Source organism: Cyanistes caeruleus, chromosome 30 (genome assembly GCF_971803275.1).
Source record: "Cyanistes caeruleus chromosome 30, bCyaCae1.hap1.1, whole genome shotgun sequence".
NCBI lineage: Eukaryota > Metazoa > Chordata > Aves > Passeriformes > Paridae > Cyanistes > Cyanistes caeruleus.
This window is the reverse complement of record NC_141730.1, coordinates 3,291,755-3,319,204: the sequence shown is the minus strand read 5'-3', so window position 1 is coordinate 3,319,204 and position 27,450 is coordinate 3,291,755. Positions and strand designations below refer to the sequence as shown.

The window sequence follows — 27,450 nt, the reverse complement described above, 5'->3', positions numbered from 1 at the left end:
TCGCTTTTCTCTCAAACTCCTCTAAACTGAGCTTTCTGTCAGGAAACCTGGTTGTGGTCAGGCTGCAGATGCTCTGCGGGATATTTGGTGTTTAATTTTTCCTTCGTTTCCAGATCTTGTAGGAGATTTGGTGCACTGAGTGGTATTGAACCCCAAACTTGTATTATTTTAGCGTTCCAAGGGGTTCCTTGTCTGTATTTTAGGAGATGAAGAATAACCTGTACATGTGGCTATATTCAACAGAGTTTTGTTGAGTTTGTGACAGGAAAGATAAAATCTGAGCAGAAATCATCAGCTAAGAGTAATTTAATAGTGAAGAAATTACCTGATTGGGAAATTCAAAGGTACAGCTGAAGAGTGCAGACTGTGTTGAAGTCAAGAGTAGTCTGGAGATGACAGTGATAGGAAAAACAGGAATAGGAAACACATTTCCTTCCCAGATTTATTACTGACACCCTTGGACTTCTTCAGCACAGCCTAAAATTTGCCATTCCTTTAAAATTAACATAAATTAACACCTTCTAGAGATTAACCACCAAGATGTCCTGCAATGACCTGTGCTCCACCGCTGGCTCCGGCCTCATCCGTCCCCAGCCCCTGGCTGACACCGGGAACGAGCCGTGTGTGCGCCAGTGCCCTGACTCCACCGCTGTGATCCAGCCTCCCGCCGTGGTGGTCACCTTCCCCGGGCCCATCCTCAGCTCCTTCCCGCAGGATTCCGTGGTGGGATCTGCTGGAGCACCGTTCCTTGGAGCCTCTGGGGGCTCCTCCCTGGGCTATGGGGGCTATGGGTCCGGGGGCTATGGGGGTTATGGATATGGGGGCTATGGTGGTTATGGATCCCTGGGTTATGGGGGATTTGGGGGCTATGGATATGGGGGCTCCTCCCTCGGCTATGGGGGTCTGGGGTCCTGTGGGGGCTCCTCCCTGGGCTATGGGGGCTATGGATATGGGGGCTATGGGGGTTATGGATCCCTGGGATACGGAGGATTTGGATTTGGGGGATTTGGCTCTGGAGGATATGGCGGTTATGGATCTGGGGGATATGGGGGTCTCTGTGGATACGGGGGCTACGGATCCCTGGGCTATGGGGGTCTGGGGGGCTACGGGGGGTTCCGGGGCCTGTCTGGCTTCGGGAGATCCTTTGGCTCTTGGTCCGGCCGCTATGGCCGCGGCGGCTGCGGCTCCTGGTAAACCCCAGGGGGAAAATCCCGAGTGAGGTCTCGCCAACAGATGGAAAGCGATGGTTTCACAGGCAAAGAGCTTGGAACCGCCGCTGCTCCATCCCACGACCGCGGATTTGCAGCTCTTCAGCCCCTTTTGAATTTCTCCTCTTTCAGCTTTTGCCTTAAAGCTACTCCCGCCCCATTTCTGTGTTGCCTGGGGTAAATAAGGAACAAAAGGGCTCAAAATGGGTCCTGTTTGTTCACATCAGCAATTGGGATTTGGAAGAGAGGCCGAATCGATGACGTGTGAATGTGCCTCTGGCTGGGGAAGAGTTTCTTGCTTTCTTGGAGGCTCTGTAAACGCATTGCTTTGCTTGCTGTCATTAAAAGTTTATTGCATCAAAGTTGCCATGTTCTGGTGTTCTTCTCTCCCGTTTTCTCCATTGCTATTCGCCTTTGGAGAAGCCTCACCTGTGCAGGTGTCAGAAACAGCCTAAAATATCCTGGAATCATGGAATGGTTTGGGTTGGGAGGGATCTTAAAACTCATCTCATCTCCACACCCTCAGGTTGCTCAGAGCTTCATCCAAAACTGTGGATGTCCCAAAAGTGTGGAGATGAATGTCCTGCCAAAAACAGCAGGGAAGATTAGATTTCAGTATGAATTTCTTCCAGGTAAAGCTTTCATCTCTTTGAGCTTCAGGCTCTGACTCAAAACATTTCCTCAGTCAAATATTTAAACTCTGTCCTCAATAATTTTGGCAAGAAGTTAAATCAATTTCCTGCCGAATCTTTAAATAAATTTTTTCAAAGTGGAACTTTGAAATCTGAAATCTTTCTGTATAATCATGAAATGTAAAGTGTTGGATGGTTTTTGACAGAAAAATCAGCTCCTTCAAGGGTTCATTCACACTGGCAAGAAAAGTTAGAGCAGAGAGAACCTGGGAAAATGGTACCTGGAAAAATTAAAAGGTAGAAAATACCTTTTTTATGAAAAGTAACTTAAAATTACTAAAGGTAAAAACTCAAAGGTAGAAAAACAGGAGGATTCCTGCTCCCAAAATCTGGATGAAGGAAGAGTGACTGACTTCACCCCCAGCTGGGACACTCCAGGTGGATTTTAAGTCTGAACCTCAGCCTATTGTAAGGATATGAATTTCCCCCTGCTGTACAGAGAGAAGTGTTGCAAACCCAGGGCCAGAGGAATTAAAACTGAAACATCATTTGTTTTTTGCAGAACAGAATCACTTTAATGAGGAAAAAGCATTCACAGAAAAGCAGAATGGCAGAATATGAAGAATATCAGATTGCAGGCAGCTCCTTCCAGGCTTGCTCTTCTCCAGCTGGACGGTGAAGTTGCATTTTAGGAGAACACAAATTATTGTTTGATCCCACATGCTGCGCACACAGGGATGGGAAGAGAAGCCCAGGAGATGACAAGCAGAAGGCGAATGAATCAAGGAGGAGTTGTGTGCTTCCAGCTCCACCCGTGTGGGGTGGCCGTGGTCACAACATCTCCTGTGGGGCCAGGATTGCGTCTCTCTCGGTTTATTCCGGTTATTCCGTACTCCAGGATGTTTCCCTAGGGTTTAGCAGGACCCCCAGAAGCCACGGCCGTAGCGCCCGAAGCCTCTGCCAGAGCCATACAGACCCCGGTACCCCCCATAGCCCCACAGACCCCCATAGCCCAGGGATCCATAGCCCCCGTATCCACAGAGACCCCCATATCCCCCAAATCCATAACCCCCATAGCCCAGGGATCCATAACCCCCATAGCCCCCATATCCATAACCCCCATAGCCCAGGGACCCATAGCCCCCATAGCCCAGGGAGGCCCCAGAGGCTCCAAGGAACGGTGCTCCAGCAGATCCCACCACGGAATCCTGCGGGAAGGAGCTGAGGATGGGCCCGGGGAAGGTGACCACCACGGCGGGAGGCTGGATCACGGCGGTGGAGTCGGGGCACTGGCGCACACACGGCTCGTTCCCGGTGTCAGCCAGGGGCTGGGGACGGATGACGCCGCAGGCAGAGGAAGGGTACAGGTCGTAGCAGGACATTTTGCAGGGATTGGAGGTCAGCAGACACTGAGGAGTGAGCAGAAAACAGAAATTCAATGGTTAAAAGGTTGGCGCAGGCTGGAAAAGAAGACAAGGACTTCAAAACTCAGCAATTTACATTAAAATAACAAGTAGAGTGTTCTGAGTGATCCCCACTTTGCAATCTCATTTCTCTCTTTATCCAAAAAGTGGTTTTTTTTCAAAAAATCCTATAAAGGGTGTCTGCACACAAGAGCAAGTGGGAAATGTTCTGAAAACCTTGTCCCTCGTAACATCCTGAAAGGAACCATGACTTATTTCTCCGCATAAAACTGAAAACCGGGAAGCAAAAGCAGCGAGAGCAAAGTGACTTTGTCCAAGGTCACTGGATGAGTCATTAGGAAAACTCCGATTTGGGTTCAGCAGGTTTGCATGAGATGGAGCTTATAGAGAACTTAATTACAGTAGCTTCATCTTCCCACTCATCCCAATTTTGCTGAGAGTCAAGAGAACAACAGATTATAGGATTGTGAGTGCCTGGCTTTCCCAGAAAGGCATTTGACGAGACAATAAAGAACAAATCTCTAACGATGTTCTGTAAATCCTTAACAGAGTTTTGAGGAGGAGCTTGAAAGCAAGAAGGTGAAGGAGAGGATTTGTGGTAGCAGGACACAAACGGCTGCAGGGGTGGCACATTTGTCAGATCTCCAACCTTCTACGCAAACTTTGAGATGGGTTCAGTGTATCAAGGTAAGGGTCAGAGAATCACAGGCTTCCTCAAGCTGGAAGTGACTCAGAAGTCAAGTCCAGCTCCCTGATCTTTGCAGGATTACTCAGAACTAAGCCAGAGAACCTTGGAATTGCCTGGGTTGGAAGAGACCTTAAAGGTCAGGGACACCTCCCACTCTCCCAGGTTGCTCCAAGCCCCGTCTCAGCTGACTTTGGACACTCCCAGGGATGGAGAATCCATGGAATATCCAGTGCAAAAGCCTCCTTGCCTTCACAGGGAAATATTTCTTCCCAATATCCAACCTAAATTTCCCCTCTGTCAGTCTGACCCCATTCCCTGTGTCCTGTCCCTGCAGTTCCTGAGGAAAAATCCCTCTCCAATTTTCCTGGAGCCCCTTCAGATCCTGGAAGGTGCTGTGAGGTCTCCACACAACCTTCTCTCCTCCAGGCTGAACATTCCCAGCTCTGCCAGCCTGGCTTCGTAGGGAAGGGGATCCAGTCACCTCGGTTGACTCTGCCCAATTTACTCCAAGGTCTGGTGCTCCTGACACCAAGAACTCCACACCCCAAAAAGTTGTACCTGCCACCCCAGAGATGGAAAGGTCCTTGATCTTCCCCAAGCCCATGCAGATTCACCCAACAGAAAGGATGCTGGCCATCAACTCGAGTTGAAGCCAACAATGAAAAACACACCGAGAGCGAGATGGAGAAGATTCAGACTTACCCAAGTCTCTGAGAAGTCAAGGGAAGCGTTTGGAGGAGTGAGGAGGCACAGGAGCTTTATATCAGCTGGAGGTACCAGATCAGCATCTCTTGCCCGCCCCAATTTCAAACTCACGCAACCATCAGCGTGATGAAATTGTTGGGCTCATTATTGGCGTTTATGAGGCCTTTCAAATTTGTTTGTAATCATGATCTAAACATCACCTGAGATTACAGAGAATTCTTTCATCTTGTGACGGCTTGATAGCCGGCATTGTTCCTGTCGCTTCCTTGGAATTGCGTCGGGAATCGCCAAGCCAGCTCCTCTTGGTATTAACTGAACCCAGTGGCTCATGGGTTTATCGGAATCACAAATTACACCGGAATTTAATCCTGAGCAGGAAAAACTGTGGAATCCTTAATTTTGGCCAAGCCCAGAGAGTTCCCTGGAGGAGACAGAGGGGAGCCTTTATCTTCCTGAGGCTTGTTTGGGTTTAGGAAAGAAAAGAGGAATGAACTCACAAAGTTAAAGCCACAGCTGGAGGTCCTGAAGAGACTTTTCCCAGCTGTTGATGGTCCGAAGTTGTGTGGACAAAGACCGAGAACATTGAAGGAAATGTGGGATTTTTTTTTTAGGAAAAATTGAATCTCCAGTGCAAAAGTGGAAATGTGACGGAAGCGCTTTGAATCATTGCCTCGGGTTTTTAGGAATTCATGACCGCCTGTGATACGCAAATGGTAAATCCCAAACAGGGCTGAGCTGGAAGTTTCTGGGGTGAGGGAACAATCAGGAATTCGGGACACATGACACAAAGGCTCATTCTTGCCTCGTTTATGGATGGGCCATTTTAATATTGCAGACTCCACGCCGCGGATGATCCCTAAATGGTGAGGTGGGGTTCTCAGCCTTTGGGGGACAGGGGGCTTTGGGCAATTATATTTTCAAGCTTCCAGGGAGCAAGTCCATGCAAATCCTGTAGATGATCCTGTAGATTAAAGGCACGGAGCTGGATTTAGGTGCCTCACAATTATGGAGTGACATCACATTCAAACACCGCAGTCAAGATATTTGTGTCCTTGCTATCACCAGTTCAAGGCCGAACACTGGGGGTTTGTGCCCCTTTGGGTTTTTTCCCCAATGGAAAAGAATTTGAAATAAAAGATTCTGAATTAAACTCAGAATTTCGTGAGCCGTTTTTTATTCAAAACAGTTCCATGGATGGGGCAACCACAGGCTCTGCTCTCAGGGTACAAGGGACAGGAAAACAGGGAATGTCATCAGTCGGGACTTGATGGTCTTGGAGGGCTTTTCCAACCCAAATAATTCCAATATTCTGTAACAAAAACCATTCAAGGACCACCGGATGCTTTCCGTGCCTTCCTTTGGGTTCCATATTGTTCTCGCACAGTTGAGAACTGATCATGATAAAAATGACCACCCCAAAATTTGCTCTAAATCATTTCATCCCCAGATTTTTTTCTTTTTTTTTCATTTTTTAATGAAAATAAGCTCTGTACATCGGGTGACCCCAAGCGAGGTTTTGCCATTAATGATGGAGGAGCTCAGGAAGAGCACTGGGATAATTCCTGCTCTAACGCCCGGGCTGTGAATGGAATGATAACAGGAATGAAGGTGACTTGTCACATTCCGGAGGGTTCTGTGACGAAACACACCGATTGCGTTTCACGAGACTTTGGACCAGCAAACAAACAAAGAGTCAGCAGAACTTTGAGGACCTACGTGTCGCATTCATTAGGGGTTTGCCCCAATTATGCACATCCCCAAATTGCACCTTGGATGATCTCCGGGATCTTGGGAATGGTATAAAAGCTCTCCCAACCCGGGGCTCTTCACTTCGCCTTCCTCGCTCCATTCACCTCCCTGAGAAAGGTAAGCACCATTCCAAGGGATCTCTCCTCTTAGAAAGTTCCAGTCTCTCTTTTCTGCTGCTTTTAGTCAAGGTTGGGATCATCCATAAGGGTTCTAAGACTCTTAATAATTGGATTGTGTTGTGATGCTTTTATTTCTATTTGGTGCTGGAGTTTGAAATGGTAAAATCAGCACTGAGATTGCGAAGTGGGGAACACTCAGAAAACTCTGCTTGATATTTTAATGGAAATTGCTGAGTTTTGAAGTCCTTGTCTTCTTTTCCAGCCTGTGCTGACCTCCAATCCCTGCAAAATGTCCTGCTACGACCTGTACCCCTCCTCTGCCTGCGGCGTCTTCCGTCCCCAGCCCCTGGCTGACACCGGGAACGAGCCGTGTGTGCGCCAGTGCCCCGACTCCACCGCCGTGATCCAGCCTCCCGCCGTGGTGGTCACCTTCCCCGGGCCCATCCTCAGCTCCTTCCCGCAGGATTCCGTGGTGGGATCTGCTGGAGCACCGTTCCTTGGAGCCTCTGGGGCCTCCCTGGGCTATGGGGGCTATGGGTCCCTGGGCTATGGGGGTTATGGATATGGGGGCTATGGTGGTTATGGATCCCTGGGCTATGGGGGTTATGGATTTGGGGGATATGGGGGTCTCTGTGGATATGGGGGCTATGGATCCCTGGGCTATGGGGGTCTGTGGGGCTATGGGGGGTACCGGGGTCTGTATGGCTCTGGCAGAGGCTTCGGGCGCTACGGCCGTGGCTTCTGGGGGTCCTGCTAAACCCTACGGAAAACCATCTGGACGATGAAGAAGGGCAAAGCAAAATGCAGATTTTTCCTCCCTTTAAATAATTTCCCAATTACCTCTGTGGGTTTTAATTCCTCGTTATCTTCTTCTTTATCACCCCCGTGGCTGAATGCAGTGACAGACTGAGGTGTCTTTCAAGCTCTGCCTGCATTTACAGCCCCGATGTTGCCGTGTTGTTTGTGTTCCTTTCGTTCTCATTAAAACTCTGTTGCATCACTGAAAATCCTCGTGTTGGGCTTTTGTGTCCTCACCCACCCTGAGCTTGCCAACCTCGCTGGGTAAAGCTCCCTGCTCTGCATGAGGCTGCAAAAAGATTGAGCAAACCCTGCCCAGAGCGGGGAAGTCTCCACGCAGAGCCTTCCATGGGGCTGTTTCACCCACGAATCTCCGACTTCAGTAAATTTACATTTACTGAATTATTGCTGGTCACAGCACGGTGGCCAGAGATGAGAAGAAGTTTCCTCCATGTGCTGAGCTGTGTGTGCAGAGGGAGCTTCTTTAAATCCACAAGAAGGACCTCACGGGTGGTCATGGAATGGTAGAATTGGGTTGGAAGGGCCTTGAAGGTCATCAAGGGACAACTTCTGCTCTCCCAGGTGGCTTCAGCCTGGACTTGGGCAATCCCAGGGATGGGGCAGCCATGGAATCACCTCTGCCAGGGTCTCACCACCCTCACAGGGAAGAATTCCTTCCCAAAATCCCATCTAAACCTCCCTTCTGGCAATTTGAATCCATTACCCCTCGTCCTGTCACTCCAGACCCTTCTAGAAAGTCTTTCCCCGTGTTTCCTGTGGCCCCCTTTAGGTCCTGGAAGGCCACAATTAGGCCACCAAATCTTCTCCAGGCTGAAAAATCCCAGCCCCCTCAGCCTTTCACTTCCTATCCCCGGCACTGGGACTCCTTTGCTTCTGTTTAATTTATTGATATGTTAAACAGAAACAGAATTTGTGTCCATATTTTATAAGTAGCCTAAAACCCAACAAAAACGCTGCACCATAAATGTCATTATCTCCTTATGTCATCAGCAAAGCACAAAGCCACCTCCTGATTCAGGCAGATCCTTATCTCACAGGGACTTTCCCTCAACTGGGTCAGCTGCCAAAAGATCTCAGGGTGCGCATTTTCCTGTGGCAAAAAGGATTTCTTGAACATCGCCACGTTTAGAGATCTTCCGACCAGAAACAGAGGGAAGAAATGTGGTTTTTTTTATTTAAAAATGGCAAAAGCTGCTGCAGTGCCCAGCGTTGATTACCTAAAAAAATAAAATAAAAAAAGCAGTGAAAAATCTGGTTTTTATTTCATTGTCTCCGGAAAAATGGAATGACTCCCAGCTGAACCCAGAGCTCTCCCTGTGGTATCCAAATGACAGGCGGAGGGGATGTTCTACCTCCTGGCAGGACCTGAAAACCAGGGAGAAAATCTGTCTACCTCCTGGCAGGACCTGAAAACCAGGCAGAAAATCTGTCTACCTCCTGGCAGGACCTGAAAACTAGTCAGAAAAATCTGTGGTGGAGAAGAGAAGGGTAAGAAAAGCTCGGGTTACAAAAGGAACCCTTAAGCTGGGTTTAAGCCGGGCTCTAATGGAGATCCTGTGGTGCTTCCGGAGGGAAGGGACAAAGGATCTGCGTGATGACACCGGATGGTGGCCGAGCCACCACCCTCGGGTCAGGGCAAGCCTTGAGTTGGTCATCAGATGTCACCCAGCAGAACCTTCCATGGGATGGCGGGAAAAGCTTAGAAATCTCGTGGAAATGGGAAAATTGTGTGTCCAGCTTTGGGACCCATCCTGGCAAGGGGGACACTGAGGAGCTGGAGAATGTCCAGGGTTGGGAAAGGGAATGGAGAACCATGAGGAAGTTTGGGGGGGCTCAGCCTGGAGAAAAGGGGGATCCAGAGGGAATTTCGGGCTCTTCCAGGTGGGATTTGGGATCTGAGCCCAGGGAACACGGCCAGGACAAGAGGGAACGTCCTCGAGCTGTGCCAGGGGAGGCTCAGGATGGGAAATTTGGGAAAATCCCTCCTGGAAAGGTTGGCCAGGCCTTGGAAGAGGCTCAGGGATTGGCCATCCCTGGAGGTGTCCGAGGAATTCCGGGACGTTGGTCTGGGTGAGAAGGTGGGGATTGGTCCCATGTTGAACTGGGTGATCATGGAGTTCTTTTCCAACTAAAATAATTCCGGGATTCCGTGGAACTCCAGGCAGTTTCGAGGAGGGACTTTCAACCTGTCCTCCAGAGAACCCGAGGCTCGCAGCTAACGCGTTTATCACACCTGGGTCGCCCCGCGGTGACGAAAGAGTTTTGCTCAATATTTCTGTTTATGAGTCGATTCAAATTCTGACGCTGCGCCGAGCACGAAATTACAACCCGAAGATTTCTTTCATCTCAGCACTTTAATTGGCCGAGGTTCACGCCTGGTAACGTTCCATGAAATGCATTCGGGGTGACGGCGCAGATTCTGCTGCTTCATTAGCTGACATAATGATGCTGGCTCAGGTGTTAATCATCATTTTCATCTGCTTGAAGGTGCAAGATTTTTTCCCTTTCCTCTTCACCCGTGGCAGATAAAAAAATTTGATAAAAATCTCCATGCCATCCTTGTGAAATCAACAACTTTTGTGTGCAGTCGGGACTCAGATTTGGATAAAACCATCCAGAACTTTTCAGAGGAAATTACAGATATTTTTTAAGCCATCTGTGTTTTGTCTCCCAGACGTTCAGGCTACAAACAGAGAAAATGTGAATTAAAACATCAATGCTGAAGGAGAAACTCAGCCAAATGAATGAAAAATTAAATTAATTTCAAATCAACTGAAATCCCAAGATGAGAAGCCATGAGCTGGTGATGGGAACAGAAAGAATTCACTTGGACAATTATTTTTTTATTTATGTTTTATTTTTGATATTTTTTTTAAGGCTAATTTTAATTACGTTTCAAAATGCTGGGCTGTAAAACACAACCACATATTTATATTGCAACAATCACACCCCATTTCATGCGTAAACTCATTAAGGAGTGTTTGGGAAGTGCTTAAAAACACACCCCAAAAATATTTGGGGGGGAATTATTCCTGTAATCCCTTGGGGACATCCCGAAGTTTGGGGGAAAGAACCTCTCAATTTCAGTGTAACTTTGGTAGAAATGTGTTTATTTAATAACCCAACCAACAGCAAATGAGGGGTTTTGAGTGATGTTCATCTGTGAAAAACGCACTGATATCCCTCCAGGAGAAAAAACTTTGATTTAAGCCCCATTTTAGGTACTAAAATGTGGTGTTTTCTGCATTGAGGAAAAATCCTTCCACCTCTCCGAGCATTCCATTGCAAAATTTGGGAGCAGTGACAAGAGTCAGAGCCCTTAAACCCAAATCTGTCCACGGCAGCAGGTTGGGCCTGCGATTAGAATCATTAGGGGAAGCTAATGAAGGAAATGCTCAGCAAATGGGATTTAATTCCCGCTGGGTGGGATGGAGCTGCCCCGTCAGGCTCCGAGATGAAAGGGAGCCGGGAGCTGGAATGTGCCGAGCGTGCTGGGCAGAGATTTTTTAGGGTGGTTTTGCAAAGCCAGGAGAGTTTCGTCACTCTGGGGAGTGATTCGGGCTCGTCGGAGGTGGCGGCTCGCCTGGTTCAGCCCCGGGGCATCCCAGGATTTGTATAAAAGCAGCAGCTCTGCGGAGCTTTTCCATCATTCTCCTGTTCTTCTCCTCTCCATCAGGTAAGTCCGATGCCTTTTCATTCCTCTCCCAGCTCCAGAATTCCTTTGCTCTTTTGATTTATTTTTTTTTATTCCAGTTGTAGATATTACATTAATTTTCAGGACTTTATTTTTCCTTTCTTCTTCTTTTTAGTCTTTAAATTTTCATTTATTTTTTTTTGTAATATCCTGGCAAGTATTTTACTGCAAGGCTTTAGGAGCCAAACCCAGGGTTTGAGGCATTTTTTATTTAGGAACTATTTTCCCCCCTTTTTATAGATATTTTATATATCTATATATTTATATATTTTATTTTTATAGATATGAATATAAAAATACTTAGTTATTTGGTTATTTTCACCACAGCCAAAAGGGAGGAAAGCAGACTCATGCTCTGACACAGCGAATAAAATAATATTTCTACTTTTTTATTGGGAAAAAAAAAAAATCAAAGGCTTTTATGCCCAGATATCCAGCTGGAAAACTGTTTTAAATCCATACTTTTATCTGATGAAGGAATTGTGTTCCTTCCATCCCATTCCATCTCCATCCTACCCCATTCCATCCTAATCCCATCTCCATCCTGTTTCATCCCGCTCTACCCCATGTCTATCCCACCCCATCACATTTCTTTCCTATCCCATTTCCATCCTATCCCATTGATCCCATTGATCCCATTGATCCCATTGATCCCATTGATCCCATCTCATCCCCTCCCATCCCATTGATCCCATCTCATCCCCTCCCATTGATCCCATCCCCTCCCATCCCATTGATCCCATCCCATCCCATCCCATCCCATCCCACTGATCCCATCCCATTGATCCCATCCCATTGATCCCATCCCATCCCATCCCATTGATCCCATCCCATCCCATCCCATTGATCCCATCCCCTCCCATCCCATTGATCCCATCCCATTGATCCCATCCCATCCCATCCCATCCCATCCCATCCCATCCCATCCCATCCCATCCCATCCCATCCCATCCCATCCCATCCCATTGATCCCATCCCATCCCATTGACCCCATCCCACCTCTCCCAACACCAAACCTGCTCCTGTCCCACCCCAACTTTCCCCCCGGGGATGTTTCCCCCCCATTCCCAACTCCCCCAAAACCTCCCCCTGCCCCTTCCCGCAGATCCCCCCCTTTTCAGCAGCTCCTTCTCTGCATTCCAGGAACCGCCTCCATCCCTGCCGGGAAATGTCCTGCTACGACCTCTGCCCCACCACCGGCGGCATCGCCTGCCCTCAGCCCGTGGCCAACAGCTGCAACGAGCCCTGTGTCCGGCAGTGTCCGGACTCCACCGCCCTCATCCAGCCTCCCCCGGTGGTGGTCACCTTCCCCGGGCCCATCCTCAGCTCCTTCCCGCAGCAGGCCGTGGTGGGATCCACTGGAGTGCCGGCCTTTGGGGGATCCCTGGGTTCTGGAAGTCTCTACGGCTCCGGGTTTTTCCCGGGATACGGAGCTCGCTCTGGATACGGGGTCTCGGCGCTGGCCGGTGGCTCCTGCTGGCCCTCCACGTCCCGCCGCTTCAGCCGCCTCCTTCGCGGCTCCTGCGGGCCCTGCTGAGGGCACCGGAGCCTCCAGGGAATCCCGGGAATGCCCAAACCCACGGCCACGAGGATGAGGGGTCGGCGTTTCCACGGCTCCCTTCGCATTCCCGATCTTTCTCCTGCTTCTTGTTCCGCTCTCCTTGTTTGCTCTCGCTGCCTGTTCCGGCGTTCCCGATTTTTTGGAGCGGCGTGGGACAGCCCATTCCCTATGGATTTCAGCCACAGCAACCAAAATCCCTGGACATCAGCCAGCAGAAGACAGCTGAGGACATCTCGGAGCGGGACTTTGGACTTTCCCTGAAAATTGTCCGGGAATGGATTTTCCCCAAAATTGTCTGGGAATGGATTTTCCACCTTCTGTGATCTCTGGCTTTGCAAAGGGGCATTTCTCGCTCATTAAAACTTTGTTGCATCACACAGCAGACTCCTGGTTTCCCTTTTTCACACTTTTTCACACTTTTTTCCCCTTTTTTTTCTATTCTCCCAGTCCGAGCTGCTCCCTGAGGAGGAAGCACAGCCTGATTTTACTGGGTTTTCCAAATGTTTCCATAACAAAACTCCTCAGGACCACCTTTCCATCCTTTGAAAGTTAAAATATATATATAAAAATTTAAAATAACAGAATTCCAGAGTTGTGGACAAAACTGACAGGACACAGGGAATTTGCCAGGTAGAATTATTCTATTATTTTCCATTTAACAAGGAATTACGGAATCAGGGAATGGTTTGGATTGGAAAGGATCTCCAAAGGTCATCCAGTCCAACCCCTCCAGCTTTCTCTCGCTCAGATCAGGTTGCTCAAAGCCCCCTGAACACTGCAAAAATCAAAGATTCCCGACATTCCTCTTAAATTATTTGGGTTTTAAGTTAAAAAAAAAGGGAGGGAACGAGCTAAAAAAGAAACTTTCCTGCAGTGCGTCTGATGGAAAATTTCATTTAAAAATTAAAGAAATAAAATTGAAGTGCAGCTCCTCCAGTTGCAAAATGATAAAAATGGCAAATCCTCCCGTTGCCAATCCCACCGGAATCTGGCCCTGGAAGGACGCTGGAATCCAGCAGGGCACATAACCTTGTGCCTGAAGGGAATTTGCCATCCTGGAGTACCTAAAAACTCACTAAATAAAGATTTTGCCAGCCTGGAGCACTTAAAAACCCACTAAATAAAGATTTTGCCAGCCTGGAGCACCTAAAACCCCATTAAATATCATTTTTCCAGCCTGGAGCACCTAAAACCCCATTAAATAAATATTTTTCCCATTAAATAAAGTATGGAAATCAAACACGAGAGGTTTTAATTGGCATCGGGATTTGCTCCGAGCTGGAATCCGGCTCTGGCTGTGTTTGCAACGCCTTTAATGACTCAGCAGCAGATTGCAAACAAGAACAATTAACAACACAGTCCTGGGACTGAGAGAAGGATGCAGTGACCTCTGGGGTTCAGGAGGAGAGTTTTTCTCATCCTGAGAGTTTTCTTCCCGCTCCCGGGAATTCCGGGAATGTTTGGATGGATCAGGAGCCCGAGCTGATGTTGTCGAAATTTTTCTCTCCTGAATCCTTCAAATTCAGCCTGAGAACTTCGGGAAATGTCGCTGTCAGACACAGAAAATGATGATTTTTGTATCAAATTGGCTCCGTAATCGGGGGTCAATGGAACAGAGGCTGCTCCAGAGCAGAGCAGAGATGGAAAAAGGAGAAAAATCCAAACTTTGAGCCGTTTTGGGGTCATTTTCCCTCGATTCTTTATTTTCCTTCCCAGCCCCGGGAGAATTAAGGAGTTAAATGCTAAATAATTGTCCTTTGGGGTTTCACAGAACCAGAAAATGGTTCGGATTGGAAGGGGCTTTAAAGATCTTTGATTTACGGGCAGGGACTCCTTCCCCTATCCCAGGTTGCTCCAACACTTCCAGGCAAGCAGAAATCCCCTGGAAAAGCTGTGCCGGGGGAAGAGCGGGTTGCTCTGCAGGGAACACTTCAACAACTCTTATTTAATTTAATTTAATTTATTTATTTGTGGGAAAGTTCAAGGAACTCACAGAACTCCACCAAAAATTTTGCCTTTCAGCTAAAAACTCCTGCGGGATTTTTTTCCAGGGGAAGTTTTCCAAGGAAAGCTCCAGCCCCTCCCCGCCCCGGGTTATTTTTAAACAATAAAAAAAAAAAACAAAGCGCAAAATCACCGTGTGGGGATGGAATTAAATCACAGCCCGGGGCGGGCATTGAGACGGGAATAATCCGAGTCACCCGTGCCTGACTTTCTTTGGGAACAGGGAACAGGCACGCCCGCCCTGAGGGAAGATCCCAGTGGATCTGGAAGCGCTCCAAAACCTCTTTTATCCCTCATGGAATGACTTTGTGCCGCCGCCGAAAAGCTCCTGGGCGCCTTCCAGGTGTGGAAAGGCACCGAAAGTCGCAGAAAAAAACCCCCAAAATTACAGATAAAAACCACAAAACTCTGGATTTTGATGCGTAGCGGTTTAATGAGGGAGGAGGGAGAGAAATATCGCGGTGGGGATGGGGGGAAAAACGAAGGGAGGGATGGCTCCAGGGCTGGGCATTCCACAGGGATGACTCCTGGAGTTCCGCGGCGTGGGAAAGGTGACAGGACCTCACCCCACTTTCAGCCAGCCAGGGATCATGGAAAAGGCGATCCCGAGGTTGTTTTTTGGTTTTTTTTTTTTGCAGGAGCCGCCGGGGGAGGAATAAAAAGAGTGAGAAAAAGGGAATTTACATTAAAGCGAGGGCGCTGAGGATGCGCCGGGAATTGCCGGGATTTCTGGAGGAGGCTCCTTGGCGGCTCCTGGCTCCTTCCTGCTCATTCCTCGGATATTTAACAGGGTCTGCAGCTCCCAGAGACGTATCCAGAGGATCCGTAGGAAGAGTAGGACCTCCCATAACCGCAGGAGCCGTAGGAACCCCTGGATCCCAGGAAATTCCCAGATCCCAAGAAGTTCCCGGAGGGCGCCGAGGACCCCACGATGCTCTCCTGCGGGCAGGAGCTGAGGATGGGGCCTGGGAAGGTCATGACCACGGGTGGGGGGTAGATGACAGCCCTGGAGTCCCCGCAGGAGGTGACACAGGGCTGGCTCCAGGCGTCCGCGTAGGGCTGGGGACAGGAGACGGCGCAGGGAGCCAGGCAGCGGGAGCTGGAGCTCTGTCTGTAGGAAAACATCTCCTGGGAATGGCTCTGGAACGATGGAATGGAGGTCGGGCTGGGGAGAGAGAGAACGGGCAGAAAAAAAGATCAGGGAGAGGCTCAAAATTTGGCTTCCGCCGTCTTCTCGTGTCCTTGTCTCCCATTTCTGATGACTCTTCATTGTGGAGTCAATTTGACACAAAAATAACCCCCCAGAATTAAGAGTAAACCCCCAAATGTAACAGTGAATCTTAAAATTTACAGTAAATCTTAAAATTTACAGTAAACCCCCACATTAACAGTATATCCTAAAGTTTACAGTAGCCCCCAAATTAACAGTAGATCCTGAAATTTACAATAAACCCCCAAATTAACCTGTAAACCCTCAAAACTAACAGTGAATCCTAAAATTAACAGTAACCCCCCAAATGAACAGTAACCCCCAATCCCTGCCCTGGGCCTGCTGGCCCCACAATTCTGGATCTGAGCAAAGCTCAGCTCTGATCCCAACAGTTCCAGGAACAATTCCAGGCTCGGACTTACCCCAGTGGAGCTCGGAGCGAGTCGGGAGAATTGGCTGGAGCAGCCCAGAGCCGAGAGTGTTTTTATACCATTTCTTGGGCAATCAGAAACATCCACGGCCGATGAATGATCCAAGAAAAATTCCCTCCACCTGTCACTGCCCCAGATAAAGTAATTATTTTGCTCAGCGATTATTACTGTTGTTGTTACATCCACGGCATTACTCAGGCGATGTAATGATTTATTTTTAATTTGTATTGTTGCTGCTTTTTTTCCCCCCTTTACTTCTGGGATTGCCTCACGGAGCGGGGATTGCTCAGAGCTTGATCCGTCAGCAGCGGGTGCTGACACAGCTCGGATCCCACCCCGCGTTTTCCGAGGAAAAGGGAATTGTGCAATTTCTCCCGTTATTGACCCACAGTGACTCTGACCCGAGGCGCGCTCGTCCGCGGGCGCCTTCCTACGGAATCTGGGAATGGGAAGAGCTCGTTCCCACCCTCCTGGCCAAGGAACACTCCCAGCCTCATGGAATGTCCAGGTGGAGCAACCTGGGTGTTTTCCAGGAGGAATCCACTCTTTAGGGAATCGATGGGATCAGCGCTGCTGAGCGAGGAGGATTCAGGGATTGGGGTGAGCCAGGTCAGGGAGGGGATCTGTGCATCACCCCTGGAAAAGCTGGGAATGTCCAGGTGCAGCTCCAGCTGATGCAGAGATTTGGCTGCAACTTCAGCAGATTTATTGCCCAGATTCCCCCCTCTCCAGTCATTCACGGATTAAATTTCCTGTTGTGTCTCCACGTCTTCCATGCCCAACGTTATTCCCAAATTTCCTCAAGGAATGAGCTTTTCCCCTCCAAACCCCCTCCCCTTTATGGAGTTATGAACCGAACAGTGGGGCTTTGAGTAGCCCTGAGAATTCTGTCCCCAAAACGTCCGTTTTTATTCCAGTTTTCCCATTGGAAACTGTTGGGGTTGGAAGCCTGAGGGAGCCTTTCCTGGGCTTTCCCTGAGTTTTTCCCAACCCTTGGAATTTACAGCCCAGAGGATTCACCCAAACCAGGATTAGGAAGAAAAGAAGGAAGGAGAAATTGTGGGGTCACAGCCCCCGGGAGCTGCTCCTGCCCCGACCACACCTGGTTTCGCTTTGCACGGCCCCAAAAGGTGACAGAGGCGTCATTTCCCGGCAGGTGAATCACAAATTCCTTGGAAATCACCCCTGTCCCAACCTCCCCGAGAAACCCAGTGGGATCAACCCAAATAATCCCTAAAATCCTTCGTTTTGGGTCCCGGCGTTTGATTCTCCCCCTGTGCTGAGATCCCACCGGGAATTCTGTGCCCGGTTCTGGTGTCCCCCAAGCCATGAAGTTGCTCAGGGGACTGGAGCCCATCCCCTTTGGATCCAGGCTGGGAATGTTGGGAATGTTGAGTTCCCGGGATCCAGGGAAGCTGGAGAGGGGCTTTTCCTCAGGAAAAGGACATGGGGAATGGGGTCAGGGGGGAAGAGGGGGAATTTGGGTGGGATTTTTGGGAAGGAATTGCTCCCTGTGAGGGCCTGGCTCATGGAATTCCATGGATTCCGCACCCCTGGAAGCATCCAAGGACTGGTCTATGGAAGCTGTCCCTGCCTGTGGAGCAATTCCACAGAAAAAAAATCATTCCCCGACATTTTCACCAACTCGGCGGAATCAGCAAAACGCTGCAGGAAGCGAAACCGCTTCCAAAAGAAAAACAAAACAAAACGCAAGGAGGAAACCCGAGGGTGTTGGGAGAAACCGATAATTGTCCCGAGGCGGATAAAAGAATCGGAGCCCGGGCAGGAGAGGGTTGGGAAACGCCGGGGATGTCTCAACCCCCGCGGGCGATCCCGGGATGGGATAAAAGGCTCCCGGCTCCCAATTCCTCCCATCCCAGCTCCGGATTCCTGAGATTTCAGCTCCTCGGGCTTCTCCTCGTCGGGATCTGAGTGAGTCTGGGGGTGTTTTGGGGGTGGGATTCGCTCCTGGGGGGACTGGGAGAGCCCTGGGAGGGAGGGAGGAGGAGCAGAGGGAGAGGGAGAAGGGAAAAAGAGAAAAACCGGAGTTTTTGGAGAGGGAATGACTTGGGAAGGAGGGAGGGAAGAGCTGGGAGAAAGGAAAAAGAGAGAAAAAGCTGAGTTTTTGGAGAGGAGCTGTTTGGGAAGGAGGGAGGAAGGGAGAAGGAGAGGGAGAAGGGAAAGAGGGAGGAAAATCGGAGTTTTTCCTGAGCGGGAAAGGAGAGAGAGAGAGGAAAAAGGGACAGGGAGAAGGGAAAAGGAGGAAAATCCTCAGAGATTTTGGAGAGGAGATGCCTGGAAGGGAGGGAGGGAGGCAGGGAGAGAGAGAGAGAGGGAGAGGGACAAGGGAGAAGGGGAAAAAGAGAGAAAAAACGGAGTTTTTGTGGAGCAGGTGCATGGGAGTGAGGGAGGGATGGAGGCAGGAGGAGAGAGGGACAGGGAGAAGGGAGAAAGAGAAAAATCTGAGATTTTGGAGGGAGGAAGGGAAGGAGGGAGGGAGGAGAGGAACAGGAAGAAGGGAGAAAGAGAAAAATCAGAGATTTTGGATAGATTTTGGAAAGGAGGGAAGGAGGGGAGAGGGACAGGAAGAAGGGAGAAAGAGAAAAATCTGAGATTTTGGAAGGAGGAAGGGAAGGAGGGAGGAAGGAGAGGGACAGGAAGACGGGAGAAATAGAAAAATCAGAGATTTTGGAGGGAGGCAAAGAAGGAGGGAAGGAGGAGAGGGACAGGGGGAAGCGAAAGAGAGAAAAATACCATCAGGGGCTCTGCCGCCCAGATTTTCAACCCTCCCCTCTCCTTCCCGCAGCAGCTCCGCCTCTCTCCTGCCAGGATGTCCTTCTCCAGCCAGCTCAGCTCCCGCTGCTCCGCGCCCTGCGCCGTCTCCTGTCCCCAGCCCTGCGCTGACGCCTGGAGCCAGCCCTGTGTCACCTCCTGCGGGGACTCCAGGGCTGTCGTCTACCCTCCGCCCGTGGTCATCACCTTCCCGGGGCCCATCCTCAGCTCCTGCCCGCAGGAGAGCATCGTGGGATCCGCATTCCCGGCGGGAATAGAGCGCCCCGTGGGCCTGCAGGGCTCCAGGGTCTACGGAGGCTTCTTCTCCTCCTGCTCCCCCAGGAATGCCTGGAGCCGGCGCTCCGGGAGCTGCGGGCCCTGCTGAGTCGGGAAAAGGGGATGGATGGATGGGTGGATGGACGGGGAAAGCGGGGGGGATGGAGTTGGGAGCTGAGCGGGGGGACACGGCTCTGTGAGGCTGGGGAGCTGCTCAAAATCCATGGAAAATGTTCAGAATCCAAGGGAGCTGCTCAGGATCCATGGGAGCTGGTCAGGATCCATGGAAACAAGTCAAAATCTATGGGAACTGCTCAGGATCCATAGAAACGGGTCAGGATCCATAGAAATGGGTCAGGATCCATGGGAACTGGTCAGGATCCATGGAAACTGCTCAGGATCCATGGGAGCTGGTCAGGATCCATGGAAACAAGTCAAAATCTATGGGAACTGCTCAGGATCCATAGAAACGGGTCAGGATCCATAGAAACGGGTCAGGATCCATGGGAACTGGTCAGGATCCACGGAAACTGCTCAGGATCCATGGAAATTACTCAAAATCCATGGAGACTGCTCAGCATCTGTGGAAATTGCTCAGAATCCATGAGAGCTGCTCTGAATCCATGGAAACTTGTCAGGATCCACGGGAACTGGTCAAAATCTATGAGAGCTGCTCAGAATCCATGGAAACCCCTCAGCATTCCTGGAATCTCCTCAGCCTTGCTGGAACCTCCTCGGCCCCCCTGGGAGCTGCTCTTCCTCTCCCATCTCTTGTTTTTAATGTCAGTTTTCTCTGAGTTTGCCTTTTCCCTCCTCAAACCCCCAATTGTTTTCCCATTCTTTGCTGTCAGGCCACAGAATTCCCGGGAATTTTTCCGTGGGTGGGTTTAATTGTTTGGGATCGGGCATTTTGCCCATTTGTGGGTTTTTTTCCTCGGATACCTCCAAGCCTCACCTGGTCCAGTCCCTTTGAAACGTGACCCAAACTGGAAAAATGAGATGAAAATCAATAGTTTTAATTAATTAGATATTTAGATTATTAATTCGGATCAAATGCAACTTGTGTTTTTTCCACTTTTATCCCAATAAACTTCTCTGTTTGCATCCAAATCTCTTGGATTTCTTCTTAATTTATTATTTAATGAATATTTATTTACCTAGATTATTTTATTTATTTATTTATTTATTTATTCTTTAGTTATATATAATTTTATTTATTAATTTAATGAATCATTTAAATTAATTAAAAGTTATTTAGAATAAGCGCGGTAAAACGTGTTAATCCCGAGATTTCTGACATCAAAACCACCCCGGGGCGTTGAGGAAATCCCATAATTTATGTCAGAGGTGGCGGGAGACGCCGAGGGCGGGATCCCATCCCAGCTCCTCCAGAGAATCCGTGCGATTCCCAGAGGGCAGCAATTATCTCGTCTATAAATAGGGATTTAATAATAATTTAATAAAGCCCCGCTCTCCCTAAAGTCTCAGCACTGACGTGAAAAATGTAATAAATTTATATTATTTATTAATAATTTTTATTTAGGATTTAGGGAATTTAGGGATTTAGGGAAGAGGGATTCCTGTTTTTTTCCAAGCGGTTTATCCACAGCTGGATTATCTTCAGATTTTCCTATTTTACCTCTCCCCTCAAATATCCCCCCCTTTTTTTTTGCCTCTAAATGTTACAGTTTTTCAAGGATGTCCACAAAGAAGTTGGAGGTTCTCTTTTCCCAAAGAATTTGGTGAGGAATTAAAGGGGAAAAATTGCTGGAAATTACAATTTTATTTATTTTAATTTAGCTCGGATATATTGTTTTTTTCAGTGTCAAAAATCCCCAATTTGTTTCAAAATATGAAGAGAGCGAACTTTTGGAATTCCACAGAGGGATTCCAATGGATTTTGGGAGCCCCCTCTTTAAACTTTGAGCCAATGGGAAACGTTCCCAAATCTCGGTTCTTGGCACCATAAAACGAGAGAAGAGCAACTTTAGGGTGAAAACAATCAATTTACTAAAAGGAAAAAATAAAATATTCGGAGCAGATAAAGAAATAAAAACACGTGAAACGATGAAATGATGAAATGATGAAAATTATGACTTTTTTTTTTTTTTTTCCCCAAATCGATTATTCCAGTCTTAGGGCAATTAACCCAAATAAGAGCTGATTAACGTTAAATTAACATTCCAGGTCCTGGCGTAATCCAGCCTGGGAGTGTTTGGGAAGCGTCCCCGGCTCCCTTTGTTCTGCGGAAGCTCCGGGATATTTTGGGGCTGGAGTAATTGCGGGAATGACCCGGAATTCCAGCGCGGGCTCCAACGTGGCCATTAGGGAAGAACGAACCGAACGTGATCTTTAGGATAAAAACAGCGCCTGGAATGGCTCGGAATGGGATGAGCAGGACACGCCTGGCATCCCAAACTGCCTGCAGGGATCCGCTGCTGGCACCGGCTCCTGGAATTTGGGGCTCTGGTCCAGAAAAGCTCCGTGTCCCTCCCTGTCACGGTGGAGAGGTGGAGAAGACTCCGTGGAAAAGCAGTTCAGGAAAGTTTGGATGCAGAAATGTGGAGAAAAGATTGGGTTTTCCTCAGTTCCCTTTGTTTAGAGGGAAAAAAAAGTCCCCAAACGGGGCTGGGTATGAACAGGACGCTAAAAAATCCCGTTTTGCTACAGTTTGGAGGTTTTATCCTGGAAAATTCAGAGCCAGGTTTTTTTAGGAATAAAATATTTTATCCCAGAAAATGCAGAGCCAGGGTTTTTTTAGGAATAAAATATTTTATCCCAGAAAATGCAGAGCCAGGTTTTTTTTTTTAGGAATAAAGTATTTTATCCCAGAAGTTTAACCCTTAATTTTACCTTTAGTCAAGTTTGGAGTGGTCCGGGAAGAGCCTGGAGGTCTCCTGTCCCTCTATCCAAGGCTGAGTTCTCCCCAAGAGAGCCCAAGGAGCAGAGGAAAAAGGGAATTCGGGACGGGTTTGATGCAGCAGCATTTTAATGGGAATGCAAAGTGGAGTCGAACATTTGCAGAGAGAATAATGCAGACAAAGAGGAGCTTACCCTGAGAAAAGCCCAAAATCGCCCAAAATCACCCAAAATCACAATCACCCGCTCCAGCCTGACCCCTTCCAGCCTGACACCCCCTCCTCTCGCACTTTCCGAGACCTTCCAATCCCTACCATTCCCCAAATCCCTCGTTTCCGATCCACGCTGGGTGTCGAACTGGGCAGAGAAAGTCCAAAGCACAGGCAGAAGATGCAAAGCCCCAAGAAGAAAGAAAAGCCTGAACTAAACTAAAGCTCTATCCTAGACTTAAAACGCAGGGTCCTGGTTTCCAGCGGCGCTTCCCTCTCCGGCAGCCTTCTGATCACATTCCGTATTCCTTCGTTTCTTCCCCTCGTTCCTTTCCGTGGTTCTTTCCCCAAAAAAACCGCTCAGATCTTGCAGAGGCCCCTCTGGCACGGGTGCTTCCAGCGGGTGGAGAAGGTGTAGGAGCGCTCCGGGACGCACTTGGTGGCGCAGGGCGTGGCGCAGGGCGTGGCACAGGGCGTGGTGCAGGTGGGGACGCACTTGGTCACGCACTTGGTGGCACAGGGGGCGGGGGCGCAGGGCGCGGGGCACGGCGGGGCGCACTTGGTGGCACATGGCTGGGGACAGGGCGGGGCGCACTTGGTGGCACATGGCTGGGGACAGGGCGGGGCACAGGGCGGGGCACAGGGCGGGGCACAGGGTGGGGCACAGGGTGGGGCACAGGGCGGGGCACATTTGGTGGCGCACGGGGCGGCACACGGAGTGACACAGGGCGCGGCACACGGGGTGACACAGGGTGCGGCACACGGGGCGACACAGGGCGCGGCACACGGGGCGACACAGGGCGCGGCACAGGGGGTGACACACGGGGGGTCACACTTGGCCACGAACTGCGGCACGCAGCAGGACTCCAGGCACTCCAGACCCTTCTGGCCCGTCCCGATGGGCACGCCCGCCTCCAGCGCCCCGGCCAGCTCAGCCGACTCGGTGGAGCCCACCACGGTCTCCTGCGGGTACGTGGTGAGGATGGGCCCCGGGAAGGTGACGACCACGGGCGGTGGGAAGATGATGACCCGGGAGTCAGGGCAGGCCACCACGCAGGGCTCGTTGCAGGCGGCGGCGCGCGGTTCCGGGCAGGGCTCGGCGCACACGGTTTTCTCGCAGGACATCTTGCGGCTGGGCTGGACCTGCAAGGAGGGGACAAACATCAGTGCCAAGGAGCTGGCGGGATGGGATCGAGACCTGGGAGAGCACAAGGTGGTGGATGAGGTGATAACTGCCCTGCTCTGCTTTGCTTGGCTCTTCTCAGGGACCTTCTGGAGCCCTGGGACACCAGAACATCTCCTTGGGGTCTCCAGAACACCTCCTTGGGGACACCAGAACATCTCCCTGGGGTCTCCAAAGCACCTCTTTTTGGGGACATCAAAACACATTTTGGGGGGACACCAAAACACTTTCCTGGGGACACCAAACCACTTCTTTTGGGGACACCAATACACTTTTTTTTGGAGGACTCCAAAACACCTCTTTTGGGGACATCAAATCACCTCTTTTGGGGACATCAAATCACCCCTTTGGGGACACCAAATCACCCCTTTGGGGAGACCAAAACACCTCTTTTGGGATCACCAAATGACCCCTTTGGGGCTGTTGTTTAATTAATATCTGTTTTCTCCTGTGCAATTTGGGCTCCAGAGGTGGAGCTCGGTAAAATGAGGGTAGCACATAAACCACTGTAGGAATGCACAACACGAGAGGTTTCACTGGATCAAATTTGGACAAAGTCTGGGCTAAGAAGATAAAAATCCAAGGAGTATCATCCCTGTGATGGAATTGATCCATAAGGATATCAATAATTATGGATTTAGGGCAGTCAGTTCATAACAGGTTGCCGCAGATATTGAGCACAAAACTCACTCAGAAAATTCAATTAAAACTTTCTTTAAGGATCACGGGGAAAAACTCAAACACAACCAAAACCTGAGAGCAGAGGGATTAAAACTGTTCCCAAAACTGGGCTGAATTCTCCACCTTCTTTCTGGTTTTGACATAAATTTAAGGGTGGGGATTTGAAAAACAGCACAGAAGTCCATTTCAAGTTGTCAATTCAACCTTACCCAAATTCCACCTCAAAGCACCGAGTGAAGGAGCCGCTTAATCTGTTGTTGCAGATTAAATGGAATATTTTGGGTCCAGCCCAGGTGATTATTTATTTTTTTAGCTGCATGTTGGAGAAGCCTGGGTGGGGTTGAGTTTGACTCAAGGCATTTTTGGGTTTTTTTCCTCGTTCTAAACACGATGCCAAAATATCCAGTATTCACCCAAACTTTAAACCCTAATCCAGGTGCTCTCCTGAGGTTTCCCACCCTTCAAAATGCTCCACAACTCTGAATTCCCTGTCCTTGACTTGATCTTGATCGGAGACCAAACCAGAGGAAAGGAATAACTTAAAACCAGACCTAAACACAGAGCACAAAACACCCTGAGCGGATTCAAATATTCTCACTTTGCATAAAACCAAAGCTTTGCATGGAACAAAACCACCCAAAGCAGCTTCCCAAGCTGACATTTTTTGGGTCATTCCCGTATCTCCTGCTTAGGAAAACCGGGAATTTTGTAGGGCCACATCCACAGGGATGTTGTGTCCTCGACATCCACAGGCGACTGCAGCTCTGCCCATCTCAATATTTCTAAAACTTGTGCTTAAATTTCCACAATTTCCTCTGCCCAAAATCAGATAAAAACTGGAAGCTGCAAGGTCAGAACCGGCCCCCCAGGTGAAAGCTGCTGGCTGAGGTATTTTAAGGTTACCTAAATGTTGTATCCATTAAATTTCCATAAAGCGATGGAATTTAATATTTTTGATATTATCTAGATTGCAAATACATTTTTAAACTTTGATCCTGCAGCGCTCCTGGATGAATAATCAAAATTATTTTGATTAGCCCACGAAAATAAACGGGATCGTTTTCCAGAGCGGCAGAATACGAATCCAAAATCCAGCCCTGAGTTAATCGTAAACATTTTTAAAACGAGACTCTCTTTATTTTATTATTTTAGGAAGAAGTTATATCAGAATCCAACTTACTCAGTTCACCGAGGAGAAGCCAACAGGACCCGCTGGAAGCTCCCTGAGTCAGGAATGGTTTTTATATCCCCGGCTGGACCACCAGGCTGATGCAAGAAAATAACGTCATATTTGGGCATTAGGTCCCATTACTCCCCAAACCAAATTTGAGGGGTAATTACAGTAATTGCTTTGCTTTGCTCACTGTTTGTGTTGATTACCCTTTTCTCACCAGCACGTGACCGCCGTTGTTTGGCCCTGGATTCTTCTCATTTCAGAGTTTTGAGGCTCAGATTCATTCCTGCAGCTCTGCTGGGGTGAAGACCGGGGCTGAGCTCAGCTTTGTGGGAGCTCCTGAGCTTTGCAAGGCTGGTCCTTGCAGCTCCTTGATCCCAGGATTTGTTTTCCTGACCTCCAAGGATGCAGCAGAGCCTAACCCAGCATTAGCCCTGAGTGCTCCTGGCTGCTTCCAGACTTGTCGGGACGTGTTTATGGGAACGGCCAGACTGGAGTGGCCGAGTCGGCTCCCAGAGCCACTCCCAGACGAGCCCGTGGGGCTCCGGCTCCTCGTTTGGTGTCCGAGCCCAGGACCCGACTCATCCCAAGTTCCAAACCTCCAGGAGTTCCACCTCAGCGTGAGGGAGAACTTCCTTCCATGGAGCTGCTGCCCAGGGAGGGCAGGGTTGGGATTGTCCCTGTCTGGAGTCATCCCAAACCCACGTGGATGTGTCCCTGTGTCACCGGCCCTGGGAGATCTCCAGAGGTCACTTCCAACCCCAACAATCCTGGGATTCTGGGATACAAAACAGCACTGGGAGTTGATGTGGATGGTGGAGACCTGGTTCAGCACGGAACTCCTCCTCTTCCACAAAATTCATGCCCGGAAAAATCGGAAATGGGGGAAAGTCCCCTTGGGGAAAAGTGGGGCGGTCAGAGGGATCCTGGTATGGAATAAACCACTCCATCCCCAGTTCCTTTCCGGGTGGTTTTGGTCACCAGAAAATTGTCGGAGTGTGGAGGAGTGTGGGAAACTTGGGGTGCGGGGAGAAGCCACCAAACACAATCGTTCCCTGTTTGACAGGAGGAAAAACAGGGGAAAAACCCAATTGATTTGAGGTTGCTCAGGATCCAGAGGACAAAGGGTTACCCCAGCCCCAGTCTGTGCTGGGGTGAAGCAGAAATTCATGGCATGCTGGAAGCTCAGCCCCCGAGGTGAGAGATCCCATTTAAATCCCGAAATGAGCCCTGAATTGGGAAGGTGAGTGTTGGGCCAAGTGGATTGAAATGGTATCATTAGGATAACAAACACAGGGGCTGGCTTTTAATCCCAAAGAACCAGAGGGATCCGAATTCCCGAGGTGTTTCTGAGTCAGGGAAATCACGTGGGTGGCCCTGACTCATTTCTTTGGAAGGGACGCTATGATTCAATCCTGGTTTAATATCCGCAGCCTGTCATTAACTTCAGAGAGCCACGGCGCTTTGCATGGGTAAAACATGAGTGGGTGTTTGCAAAACCATCCCCAAGCATTTCCTCACAGCATTCCCAACGAGGGCTTTTGCCCAGGGGAGCCTCTGGAATCGCTCTGCTTCCAGGGGGGAACGGGGAGCACAGAGGTGGTGATGAAAATAAACAAAAAAAAGAAGTTGTGAGCAGAAAGGAGGGAAATGAGAGCAGGAAATGTTGGGGGTGCTCAGAAACACCTGGTTTGGGGTGGCAGATCCTGGAGATTGTGGTGATCCCTGATCTAGGGGTCCTCGGCTGAGTTTGACACAAAATTCCGGAGCTGGGAAGGTGGGATGGGCCCCCCCAGAGAGGATTTTAAAGGAATCACAGAAATGGGACAGTTTGGGTGGGAAGGGATCTTAAAAACTCCCTCATCCCATCCCCTGCCATGAGCAGGGACACCTCCCACCACCCCATCCAGCCTGGCCTTGGACACTTCCAGGGATGGGGAATGCATGGAATAACCCCTCCCAGGGAATTCCTTCCCAAAATCCCATCTAAACCCCCTCCCTTTCAGTCTGAGCCCATTCCCCGTGCCCTGGCACTCCATCCCTTGGGAATTG

General features: G+C 49.4%; 4 protein-coding genes across 4 annotated transcripts; 3 read left to right on the top strand and 1 right to left on the bottom strand.

The window, feature by feature from the left end:
* Nucleotides 1-540: 540 nt before the first annotated feature.
* Nucleotides 541-1,194, top strand: LOC111939515 (uncharacterized). The gene has a single exon (XM_023941787.2). It carries the CDS (start codon nucleotides 541-543, stop codon nucleotides 1,192-1,194), a length of 654 nt encoding a protein of 217 aa, XP_023797555.2.
* Nucleotides 1,195-6,358: 5,164 nt separating this feature from the next.
* On the top strand, nucleotides 6,359-7,518 carry LOC111939580 (uncharacterized). Its single transcript, XM_023941860.2, has 2 exons — nucleotides 6,359-6,523; nucleotides 6,788-7,518. The coding sequence occupies exon 2, from the start codon at nucleotides 6,815-6,817 to the stop codon at nucleotides 7,280-7,282; it is 468 nt and encodes a 155-aa protein (XP_023797628.1). The 5' UTR covers nucleotides 6,359-6,523; nucleotides 6,788-6,814; the 3' UTR covers nucleotides 7,283-7,518.
* A 7,492-nt stretch (nucleotides 7,519-15,010) lies between these two features.
* Nucleotides 15,011-16,312, bottom strand: LOC111939572 (feather keratin B-4-like). Its single transcript, XM_023941851.2, has 2 exons — nucleotides 16,236-16,312; nucleotides 15,011-15,768 (listed from the first exon to the last, which is right to left on the bottom strand). Exon 2 carries the CDS (start codon nucleotides 15,726-15,728, stop codon nucleotides 15,387-15,389), a length of 342 nt encoding a protein of 113 aa, XP_023797619.1. The 5' UTR covers nucleotides 15,729-15,768; nucleotides 16,236-16,312; the 3' UTR covers nucleotides 15,011-15,386.
* A 51-nt stretch (nucleotides 16,313-16,363) lies between these two features.
* On the top strand, nucleotides 16,364-20,390 carry LOC111939573 (feather beta keratin-like). The gene is made up of 2 exons (XM_086866008.1): nucleotides 16,364-18,176; nucleotides 19,051-20,390. Exon 2 carries the CDS (start codon nucleotides 19,075-19,077, stop codon nucleotides 19,399-19,401), a length of 327 nt encoding a protein of 108 aa, XP_086722134.1. The 5' UTR covers nucleotides 16,364-18,176; nucleotides 19,051-19,074; the 3' UTR covers nucleotides 19,402-20,390.
* The last annotated feature ends 7,060 nt before the right edge of the window (nucleotides 20,391-27,450 follow it).